We start from the raw sequence: 12,366 nt of genomic DNA, 5'->3' as shown, positions 1-12,366 counted from the left end.
ATACCACCATACTTATGAATTGTATTAAAAGATTGGGATAATAATTAATTCCATAGAATGAGTCAGTCAAGAGGAAATTATTCCAAGTAAAAACATATATTTAATTTTCATACTGGGCTTTTGATTGAAGTAACTTGTTTCAACTGCCTGATAAGGACGTTGAAAAAAGAGAGAAAATGATATATGAAGAATTCGCGGGAAAAACGATGAATGTCACAGTTTTCTTAACGTTGATGTCATTATTTAATTCAGTGGATCACTGCGAAATTTAATGTTGTTCTTATGAAAAATGGTAAAAAAGAGAATTATCTGTAGTAAAGTCACGAGAGGTCTGAGATCTGCCGAAATCTCAGACCTCGAGTGACATTTATTAGGACTATTTCGTGAATAAAATAAAAAATTAAATAATATATCCCTAAAATTCGATCATAAAATGTTAATAATTGTATATTAACGAATACTTAACCTATTCAGACATTGTGAAGTTGAAATACTCGTTGATGAATATCGATTATTGCAATAAAGAAATTCGATGTTATTATTCAGTAATGCCAATTGCGAAAATCGAAATACAGGTTTAACATTGTTAATTACATGTACTGCACTTTTCTCTTATTATTATAACAAATACATTTTCATTATCTGCTGAAATCATAATTTAATTTAACAGTAACAGTGGGGACAGCTATATACCAATGCTTATGTATTCACAGTGAGACATGTTGCTACACAGTGAAGCCATCTCTGTATAGATAGGCCTAATTAAAACACGAATTTTATTACGCCATACGAAAGGCAGTTTGATCAAAGACATTATTACTATGCAAGGTCTTTGAGTTTGATATGCGATGATGTTACATAAATTTGAACGTCTATTAATTGTTTAATTTCAATACAAATGTTATAGGCTACATTTTATAGGTTACGTTAGGCCTCCTGTGGAAGCAGGACCAATGTCAGCTGTGCCTTGTTTCGACCATTACAATGAGTGCTACACGAAAGCATTTTTTATAACTCGACAAACGCATTCTCGCTACAGTGTGTAACGGAACTAAAGCTGCATCTACACAGTTCAATATTTCAATCGCGTATGCGTGCAATCTGGGAAGAATATTGAAAGAATCAAGTTTAAAGGTACGTTCAATTAAGATGCATGAAGATTTTGTGTTTACATGTTGCGCCGTTTTGAACGTCGTCTTCACTGCGTCAATATATTAATTAATATTAAATATCAATCTTGCATTCATTGCTTTAAAGTTGAAAGAAAAGTTTAACCGTGTAGTTGCATCTTAAAGTATTCATGATCATCAATTTACGGGGAAACAGTTGGCGACAACGACTAAAACAAAAGAACGACCATGCGATAAATTGATAGCGATAAATCTAGCTGCAAAAATTATCGCAAAGTATGACTGTGATTGGTTGGAATTCAAAATTTTATTATCCTGCATTGGTCGAAAATGGAATGACGTCATATAAACGAAATAGTCACCACGAATATAGCAATCCTTTCCTTTATTTTCTATAGAAACAGCACTACATCTTGCAGTTATAGATTCAATTAGATCATTATCTAATCCTTAACATAAATGTGACATTCATCGTTTTTTCCGCGAACTCTTCATATGTGATTTTGTGGGTGTCAAGAAAAGTTTATTTGATTTTAAGTTTTAAATCTAAGTTCAAGAACGAATTTAAGAATTTTCTCAGTCTACAGACAGTCTTGAAATGTTCACTGTTAAGAGTATTAATTTGGTGTTCATATTATATTATTAGTCCTAGTTGCTGGTGTTATTTAGGGATTTGTAAACTATTAAAAGTTTACCTGAAATAATGAGAAAGGGATAAAGAAGTAAAAAAGAAAGAAAGGTTGAAGTAAATATTGAGGGAAGGGAGTAAGAATAATAGACAGAAAAGAGAAAGAGAGGAGGGAAAAAGGAAAATGAGGAACACGGAAGAACAAAGTAGTGTGGAAAGAAGAGAAAATGCAGTAAGAGATGGATGGTTGAGTGAAATGGTGGAATGGGATAAATTAATAAGGAATGGAATTAGACTGAAAGAAAGAACAAAAGAAAATAAGGATAAGAAAGAGAAGATGGACGGAGAATGACAAGGAAGGAATAATGGAAAGATAAAGGAAGGAGAAGGAAGAAGAGCAATAGAAAGGAAAATAAATACAGTCAACTCCGGTTATAGTGAAATTCTACGGCCTAGCATATTTCGTTCACTATATCCGAGGTTCACTAAAACCGAAGTGTCTGTTTTTATACTCCTGACGTTGCTATACATACAGCATTAATGCCCGTTTGGGTCAGGCCACGTTCAATATCAGTAGGCTACTAATGTTCGCTTTATCTTTCAAATGAAACACTTTACGTTTCGACATTCTGATATTCACAGTTCGAAATTTGAATCTAATCTAGATATGTAGGGTAGTATGCACTGACTGATTTCGTACCTCTTTCCACTAGAGATAAACTACTGTGTACTCGGCCTTGGAATTTCCCCCGGTTAACTATGTTTCAAGCTGTCCAGGAAGCTGAACAAATCCTTTGTCTTTCAATGCACTTAAGGCGTAGAACGTTTGAGATTTTGTTCTGAATTTATTCTTGGAAGTTTATAGGAGAAAGGGTTTCCTAAATTATCACTTTGGCCATTTTGAAATTACATTTTCTTGGGGACGTTCTAATTTTAAGTTTACTACAACCGAAGTGAGGATTCACTATAAACGGGAATATTAATACACTTTTTAATGCAAGCGGGTTGGGACCAATGATTTAGGTTCACTATAGCCGAATGTTCGCTATAACCGAGTTCACTGTATCCAGAGCTGACTGTATAAATGTGGTTGGATAGATAGGGGGATGGAAAAGGGAGGAAGAAGCGAAGAAAAAAAGAAATAAAAAGATAAATAGTTAATGTGAACAGGGTGGAAGGGAACATATTACATTTTATTCACAGAGGTAATAGATGAAGTCAATGCGAACAAGTTTTTTTCAAACAAGTTTTTTGATACGTCCAATAGTTTTGATAGTATGAAATGTAACGCGTTGCAACGCTGTAACGCTTCTTAAAAAGTTTTTGTTCGTATCCTCTTCTCACAAGTCTTGCGGAGTGGATGATTACTCACCTCCACTGCGGAGCAGTGATCTGAAGGAGCGTTGCAACACTTCGTACTATCGAAACTATTGGACGTATCAAAAAACTTATTTGACGAAACTTGTTCGCATTGACGTCATCTATTACGTCTGTGAATTAATGTAATAGGTTCCCTTCGACTCTGTATACAAATACATATAAAATGGTTTTCAAATTTTATTTGTAGTGAAACACATTCTAAAGCAGCGGTGACCAAAGCGGGTGTTGTGATTACATTGTGTAATCACAGACATTCAAACGGGTACGAGGAGTTTCCTGTACATTGCTGTGTTTCATTCAAGTACTGAAGGCAAGCAGTGGCGGTATCATGTCACTCTACAAACTCTGTCTCTACAAGCAGTAAGAGGTGGTTTCCTAAAGAATGAGAAGAACTTTTTTTTTGTTCTGTCGGACAAAATGTAATATGTTTACTTTGCTCAACGATTCAATTAGGAGTACATAGAAACATTAATTGCCATGCTGAATAATGTGTTATTATTATTTATTATTATTATTATTATTATTATTATTATTATTATTATTATTATTATTATTATTGACCACTATGTACAGTGGAAGCTTTGACCACTAAGTACAGTGGAAGCTCTTTAAGTTCGACAGAAAACAAGTTCAACATCCTATAGTTCGACTGCTTACGTAGGAGAATTAGACACGCCCCTATACGGGCACTAAGAAATTGGTTTACCATTTGAATGGGAATTGGTTCTGTGTCTTGTAGTGATACTTTTGTTAAATGAAAACAGAATATCTTATTGATTAGGACATCCACATTTAATCACTGATTTTAAATTAATGAACTCTTCTTTTTCTATTTGAGAATTGTGCCGTTTGTGAGACGGAACTGTCGAAACCCACTGTGGTACTAGAAGCGCATACACAAGTCTCGGGGAGGGCAGGAAACGCAAGTACGGTACTGTATTAGTTGATGGATAACCAATAAGAATTTGTATTCATTTCACCTGCCACACCCACTACCCTTATTGGACTGAACTTTCAATTCTATTCAGTCGAACTAAGGAGAGCCCACTGTATGTGTTTCTGTAATTCTTCTGTACGTGCATTAATATTGATATTTTTAGATCTTCTCCCGAGAAGGATAAAGTTATGAGGTTTTATCTCAATTTTAATCTTCTTAATCTTAGATGAGGGTAACTATTTATTAGTTATTCATTTACTAATAATATTGTAGAAAAACTGATTCAATATTATGTGCCAACGAACTGCTAAACGCGAGGAATTGACATGTCTTAAATCATAGCCAGAAAGAGAAAGATGACATAAATAAATGTAAAGAAGTCAGCTACCTAATGGGGTTTGAAATATCTCGTGCTCTAAAGCCTTTTAATAGGACAGAATTTCTCAAAAGAGTAATGATTAAAATAGCTTAAATAACTAGTCCATAAGAAGTTTTTAATTTTGAAAAACTACGAATTTCTCGGCCAAGTATCGACAGAATAATTTAGAAAATTTCTGATTATATTCAAGAGGAAGGTTAAAAAAATAAGCAAGAAAAATCATATATTATTCACTAGCTCTTAATGACAGCAGTGACATTACTGATACAGTAAAGCTTGAGATTTTTATCCGCGGGATTGATCAATATGTTAGTACAGGAACCACCATGGTTGTAGTTTTTATGCCAAGTACCTTTAATTCGTCTTCTTACTTCATAGGCTGTCTGTCGCATGTAATCACTGCAGTTCGAGTTTTGGTCACCGCTGTTCTAAAGTTACCACTGTTTATCAATTGAGTAGCATTATTTGATGTGACTGACTCAGAACATTCGAATTTAACAGCAGAATTATGTTCCCAGACACATTAATATCAATTAATTAATACAAAGTAAGGAAGTGTAAATTAAAAATAACAGGAGATCTTTTCCAAAACCTTGTAACTCCAGAACGAAAACCTACAGGAACTTTGGGAAGCTAATGAAATAAATAAATAAAATTTTCTGTACCTGTAGAAGTTTTGTACACAATTGAAAAGAGCATAATATTATGATACTGTGACACACAATAACTCAATTTGCGGACAAAGCCTATCACCAGATTTTGGAAATGTGCTCCTGAATGGAAGACACTGAATAAATTATTAAAATCTCTCTCCGTCACAAAAATAGTTGATGCATTTATTCTAAGTTACTACCTTCTTCCCCATGAGAATGCTTGTAGGATGATCAGGCCCTATTCGGAGGCTGTAAGGATCCCCTTCAAAGAATAATTCGTCGTGATTAACAACGGCAAGCTGATCCCAGCAGAGTGCGTTGCCAATCTTCTGTGAGAAGCTCGATGTAAATATGGCCATAAGTGCTTGTACCTTAGGAACGGCGCAGTTCTTCCAGGGATTAGTGTCTTCGTTGAGAGGCGCTATTACGTCCTCGCCCCTTGCTAGGGCACGAGACAACTCTTCCGTTGCTTGTACCAATCGACGACCCACTCCGCGGCCGTGGTATTCAGTCAGTGTGGCGAGGAACATAAGCTCCAGTACGCAGTTCACACCGTAATGAGCGAAAACATCCACTTTGCCTTCAACCTATAGGAAAAAAAAGATGCAATTGTATAATAATAATAATAATAATAATAATAATAATAATAATAATAATAATGATTTATTTTAGCTGGCAGAGTTAAGGCCGTAAGGCCTTCTCTTCCACTCAACCAGCAAAAAGTGTATATACATATGCATGAACTTACAAAGAATTCAACAATTTGATTTAGATGAGAGTTACATGTATACAAGAGTTATTTACGAATTAAACAACAAAATACTATGAACTATTAATTAAACACTGAAATAAACTGTGTAGCAGAATTAAGCTAAAATACATAGAATGTTAATATATTTCAAATGATATTAGATAATAGAAAGAGATTATTATGAGACAATTTTGAAAATACAGCACAATCAGGATGATGTCTAAAGAAAAAAGTAACAGTGTAGTCAGTGATAGTTAACATCAGTATGATTGGAGTGAAATGCTAATAAGGTTATCTTTTAAGCTGTTCTTAAAGGTGTTTGTTGTCTTGCAGCCCCTAATACTTTGTGACAAGGAATTCCATTGACGCGAGGTGGATATTGTAAAAGATGAGGAATAACAAGATGTTCTATGAAGAGGTATATTTAGCGTGCCACAGATAAGTGATCTGGTATTTACGTCGTGGTTAGAGTATAGATAAGAGAAACGAGACGAAAAGTAATTTGATGTTGAGGTGTGCAGAATTCGAAAGAGTAAAGACAAAGAGTGTAAAGTTCTGCGTTCTTTAAGTCGGAGCCACGAGAGACTTGCGAAGGACGGTGATATGTGATCATATCGTCGGATGTTGCACACGTATCTGACGCACATATTCTGAGCTCGCTGTAACTTGACTGACAGTTCAGAACTTAGGTCACTTAACAAAACGTCACAATAATCGAAGTGCGGCATTACTAGGGTTTGTACTAGGATAAGTTTTAGTTGCTGGGGCAAGAAGTTTCTCAAGCGACTCAAAGAGTGAATGGAGGAACAGATTTTGTTATCGTTTCTTTAACTTGAAAATTCCAACTTAGATTATTATCAAAAAAGAAGCCAAGATTTTTTACGACAGATGAATAAGGGATTAGCGTGTTGTTAAGGGTAACAACTGAAAGATTACTGTTATTAAGGGAGTTAACTAAACGCTTATGTCCAATAATTATGGCTTGAGTCTTACTTGGATTAAGTGCGAGTCCGAAATTGGCCGCCCAAGTGGAGACAGTGGCTAGGTCACAATTTAACTTGTCAATCGATTCATTGATCATATTGGGTCTGGAATGTATGTAAAGTTGTAGGTCGTCGGCATAGAGGTGATATCGGCAATACTGTAAGTTCTTTGATACGTCATTAATGTAGATAGAGAAATATCTTAAAATTAAAGTCTGTGGCCGCGAGGAAAAAGGTCTTAAGTAAAAATTTTATAACTTACTTTTCAGGAGAGCAGTAGAAAGATTGAAATTGGTGTCAATTATAGTTTTTTTAATTAAGATGTTTTTCCTGGATATTATTTGTTTATATTTATTCTAAAATAGGTAATGTTGCTCATTTAACAATTTTTTTTATTATTTCCAAAAATAGCCGCACTTAAGCTCTTTTAGGACTAGAAACCAAACTGAGTAGAAGGGACTATTTAAACATAAGACATTTTTCATGTCAAAATAAATGAGGAATGTAAATTATTAGGAATGCAAAATAGGTCTTTAACAATTATAGGACTCTTTACCTTGGTACTTAAAGTTTTAAAAGGAAAGCGTATCAATATGTGATAAAATGTCTAAAATACAAGTTAGACCTTTTTAATAAGGAAGCATGGAAAGTAAACATGTGATGGTTTGTAAGGAATAAAGTATTACATGTTTTTAAGTCCTTTATTCAGTGTGTGCTCGATTCAAAAAGTACTTAAGATATTTGGTAATGCTCTATAAATCCAGTCAGGAGTCTTATTTGACTTTAACCGTTTTACCAGATTCTAAAGAATTGTTTCCACTTTCAGAATATATAAAAATCTCATTTTCACAAAAAATTGAGTTAAGACCTTTTTCCTCCCGGCCACAGAATTAATGAAGGCGAAATCATTTCGAGGTCCAACCCCGAAGGCTACCTAGCAATTTTGCTTCAAGTGGTTGAGGGAGGAAACCTCGTAAAAACCAAACCAGGTAACTTGTCTCAATCAGAATTTGAACCCAGGCCCGCTCGTTTCACGGCAAGGCATGCTAACCGTTGCTACGTAGTGGTATAGGCCTACTAACGCACACCCTAGATCATATATGTAACAGATAACTCCTCGCTAGATTAAAATCGGCAGCACTTTGAAGAGAACAACCGCCAGGATCGCCATCCGTCCGCCGTAAACGATCACGAGATGGCAGCACAGTCGCTAATGCAATTCAAATGGGAATTATGACGTGACTCCTTATGTAATAACTAGATGGCAGCGTAGTAAACCTGACAAAAGTTGTTAACCTCAAAGCCTATAAGCCCGACATATCTGTTACATATATGATCTAGGCGCACACCTAGTGGGGAAAAATATACAAAAACAAATGATCGTATATATGAATTTCGAAAATGCCATGCTTTGAAATTCTGAATAAAACTATTATTGCATCACATTGCACTAAGCGTGGTTAACGAGAAAGACATGCTTCAGCACGAATTGGAACCACGTGATTATCATGGTCTAGGCATGGCCCTCTTGACAATCACCTCATATAAATACATGTTAAAAGTTATAAAGAAACAAAGGAATTACTATATTAAATCCTAGATCATATATACCCAGTTTGCTCGGCGTTATAGGCTTTGACGGTAACAACTTTTGTCAGGTTTACTATGCTGCCATCTAGTTGTTACATAAGGAGTCACGTCATAAATCCCATTTGAATTGCATTAGCGATTGTACTGCCCTCTCAGTGTTCGTTTAGGACGGACGGGTGGCGATCCTGGCGGTTGTTCTCTTCAAAGTGCAACCGATTTTAACATAGGAATGATCATCTATATGGGATATGGGATTAAACTCATGTTCAACGTGCATTTACAAATAAACTTATTCAATGTTGGCCATGTTATGACTAAGAATGTGATGTCCCGCCGTAGCCTGTCATGTATAGATGTTTATAAATAACTAGCCGTACCCGTGCGCTCCGCTGCACCTGTTAGAAATAAATATAAAGTAATTACATAATTAAAATAGGACGTTTGATCCGGGGAACAACTTTTACAACAGCGCAAGATAATCTGCTTCGCTCATTACCCATTTTTTTTGCATTGCATTTATTGCATATATATTTTATGTATTTTAACACGATTCAATTGAGCATAGTTAAAATTTGAATTATAAAATAATGAACTGCTAAGCTAACGTACTATTACTGCATACTGAATCAATACACTCTCGTTGTTTGTTAATTCTCTGAGATTAAAATGAGTGTACATAAATATTAATTTAAGAAATACAGAGAACGAATGTACAAAATAGCCCATCAAATTTTCTGTGCATAAGAAGCTATTTTAATCTTACCTGTCCTCGATTTACTCAGACGTTACTGTAATAACATTATAGCATTATGTCCATCTAGAGAAACTACACTTTCCAATGGTGAAATAACAATTAATTATACAAATCGGTTAATTTAGCTTCTGATATTACTTCATACAAACACAGAAACATTGTCTGTAGGCTATGTTTAATAGCTTTCGATTTTTTATGTCCAAGGCCCCTGTTTCGATTGTTGTTGTCCAAGGCCCCTTATAGAAGAAGTCATTTGTTCTTAATTCATTGCACCGTCTTAGATGGCGTTATTTTAATTTTAAAACTCATTTATCTCATTAAATATCAGTCCTATCAAAATTTTGTAAAGAATAAAACTTATCGGCAATCATTTTTAAAGAAACTTTTGTTATGTAACATTTTTAACAAAAATCAATAATAAGCGAGATATTTCGATTTATTTAATTCAGGCCCCCTTATAACCACCCTTTTAAATAAAGTATTTTGAATGCCATATAGCCTAAAATCTAAGTTACAACGAACTTAATTTATATTCCAATTTTCATATAAATCGGTTCAGCCATTATCGTGTGAAAAGGTAACAAACATACAGACAGACATACAAACAAAAATTTCAAAAATGCGATTTTCGGTTTCAGGGTGGTTAATTATATATGTTAGGACCAATTATTTTTGGAAAATCGAAAATTGCCAGAAAAATTTCGGCTACAGATTTATTATTAGTATAGATAATAAATTGTAAATTTAAATTTATATATTCTTATTGTGTAGTAGGCATAAAACAATTGTATTATATAGTTCTTAATTTAAATTCAGGAATCCGCCCTTAAGCACGAGTTCTACTCTTTCAGGGGTATGCTAAAGTTTTATCTGTATATATTATATTTTATGTTGCAATTATTAGTAAAATAAATACATTTACATTTAGGGCCCATATAAAAAATAATTCAGGTCTGCACTAGACGGTGCTATTTTTTACTTTATGTGGTTTCCAGGTATAAATTAAGTTTTTTAGCTATAAATCATTAAATTGTTGTTGCTTCAGTAGGATGCTGTTTGTTTGCAACAATGATGTAATTATTGGATTTTAAATGTAGGCAGAGGTTCAAATGGATACACGTCAATATGCGCGGCGTTACTGTAGATATATACTTTTAGCAACTTTAATTGTGGACGTGAAATTATGATTATCTGTCGAACGGGATGTCTGTTTAGTTTTAATTATATTCATTCTGGGAAAAAAACTGTTCACATGTGTGCGCTTCCAAAAAATTGAAATTATCTCTGCAGCAAAGTTACGTACGGTAACTAAAAGAAGCGGGAATGATTGATTGGTAAAAGGTAACAAAACCCTTCTCCTTGTATTGTTGTTATTGTTTTCTGTGACACGCGAGACGAATAAAGGCTGGTTCACAATAAACCGGGAACGGAAACGACAACGAGAACGGAAATGTTAAAATAAATGTATTTAAATGTGAGCATTCACAATAGTTAATTGAGAATGCTCTAATTTAAATATATTTACTTTAACAATATTTCCGTTCTCGTTCTCGTTTCCGTTCCCGGTTTATTGTGAACCAGCCTTAAGTTCTAATTGCAAGTTTTCGGGACATTGGTTTAAACACTGAAATGCATGTGCACTCATCCCTACTATACAAGACCTTTGCTGCCCCTCTTAGGCCCGTTACACACTCGAAGAGATCTCGCTAGCGAGAAATGTGTTGCGAGAAAATTCAAAGTTTGATAACATGGATTGAAATGGAGTTTCTCGCTCAAATCGGTAGCTCAGCGAATTTTCTTGACACATTTATCAAAGTTGTTTGACATTTATACTCTTTATGACGATTGAATATAGAACAAGATGAAGAAGTAATATCACAGGTGGCGTTGAATTGTGTTGGTTTTATTGACAATTTTATTGAAAGATGGCTGATAATTGCACGATTGTCACTCGTAATCCTATTTATATGATACACGGGATGAAAACTATAAAAACACGAAACTTAAAGAAGAAATCCGGAGACAAATATCCGATGATCTGAAAATAAATAGGGCTATATTTTATTTTGATGAGATTTAATAGTATTAATTATAACATTTGAAATAATGTATCTATGCATCCTCTATCATATCATGAATTCCAAAGAACTGAGGTCTATTCAACCTGAAATAACGCCTAAACGTATCGTCATCCAAATCGAAATCAGTGACCGAAACTCGCCCTTATCTTCGTAAGACACAATGTGATTTCCAGATATTTCTGGCTTTAATTTTAGGCCTACTTTTTCTTTTCATTAACAAAATATGTTCATATAACTCCATTTCCTCATCATCTCAATACTCAGATTCAACATAGCGTTCGTACATAATTTGTAAAGTACGACAATATGCTTACAGGTTATATATTTAAGTACGACAATATACGTAAATGCATAACCTGTAATATTTCCCCCAACGAGTGATTACTATAATCAGAAAAATACTCTCTGCATGAAGGCAGTGCATAGATGATCATAGCGAGGTGTGATCTGTGATAGCGAGAACTCGCTAAGTATGTGGAGGAAAGCTCTTCGCCTCTTTCTAGCAACACATTTCTCGTTGTCTTCAACGAGTTAGGCCCGTAACACACTTGCAGAGTTTTCGCCAGCGAGAAATGTGTTGCGAGAAAATTAAAAAATTGGTAACATGGATTCAAATGGACGTCCACACACTGGAAGAGATTCTCGTTCGAGGCAAAACCTCACGCGAGTTTCTCGCTGGAATCTGTAGCTCAGCGAATTTTTTTGACACATTTATCAAAGATGTTTGACATTTATACTCTTTATGACGATTGAATATAGAAAAATATATCACAGGGGGCGATGAATTGTATTGTTTTTATTTGAAAATAAGGAAAGATGGCTGATAATTGCAGTCAGAAACTTATCGAACTTGTATGATGTCATCCGTAGGCCTGTTTATATGATACACGGGATCAAAACTATAAAAGCACGAAACTTAAAGAAGAAATCTGGAGACAAATATAAGATTATCTGAAAATAAATAGGGCTACATTTTATTTTTATGAGATTTAATAGTATTAATAATTAAACATTTGAAATAATGTATCTATGTATATGTCTTAACAGTTTACATAATTTGGTCAATGTAGAGTATCCACCGCCCACTGAACGAATATTGG

The 12,366-nt window shown here is 34.4% G+C and overlaps 1 protein-coding gene across 1 annotated transcript in view; it reads right to left on the bottom strand.

Annotated features, from left to right (window-relative positions):
• Window positions 1-4,781: 4,781 nt before the first annotated feature.
• The window catches only part of LOC138701730 (uncharacterized), a 48,977-nt gene continuing 41,392 nt past the window's right edge, over window positions 4,782-12,366 (bottom strand). Inside the window, exon 4 of the mRNA XM_069828944.1 lies at window positions 4,782-5,694. Within this exon, the coding sequence (XP_069685045.1) occupies window positions 5,296-5,694 (399 nt within the window). The 3' untranslated portion in view covers window positions 4,782-5,295. The remainder of the gene's footprint in view (window positions 5,695-12,366) is intronic.

This window comes from Periplaneta americana, chromosome 6, assembly GCF_040183065.1.
Source record: "Periplaneta americana isolate PAMFEO1 chromosome 6, P.americana_PAMFEO1_priV1, whole genome shotgun sequence".
NCBI lineage: Eukaryota > Metazoa > Arthropoda > Insecta > Blattodea > Blattidae > Periplaneta > Periplaneta americana.
The sequence above is the reverse complement of the archived record's forward strand: the minus strand, read 5'-3'. Positions and strand labels throughout refer to the sequence as shown.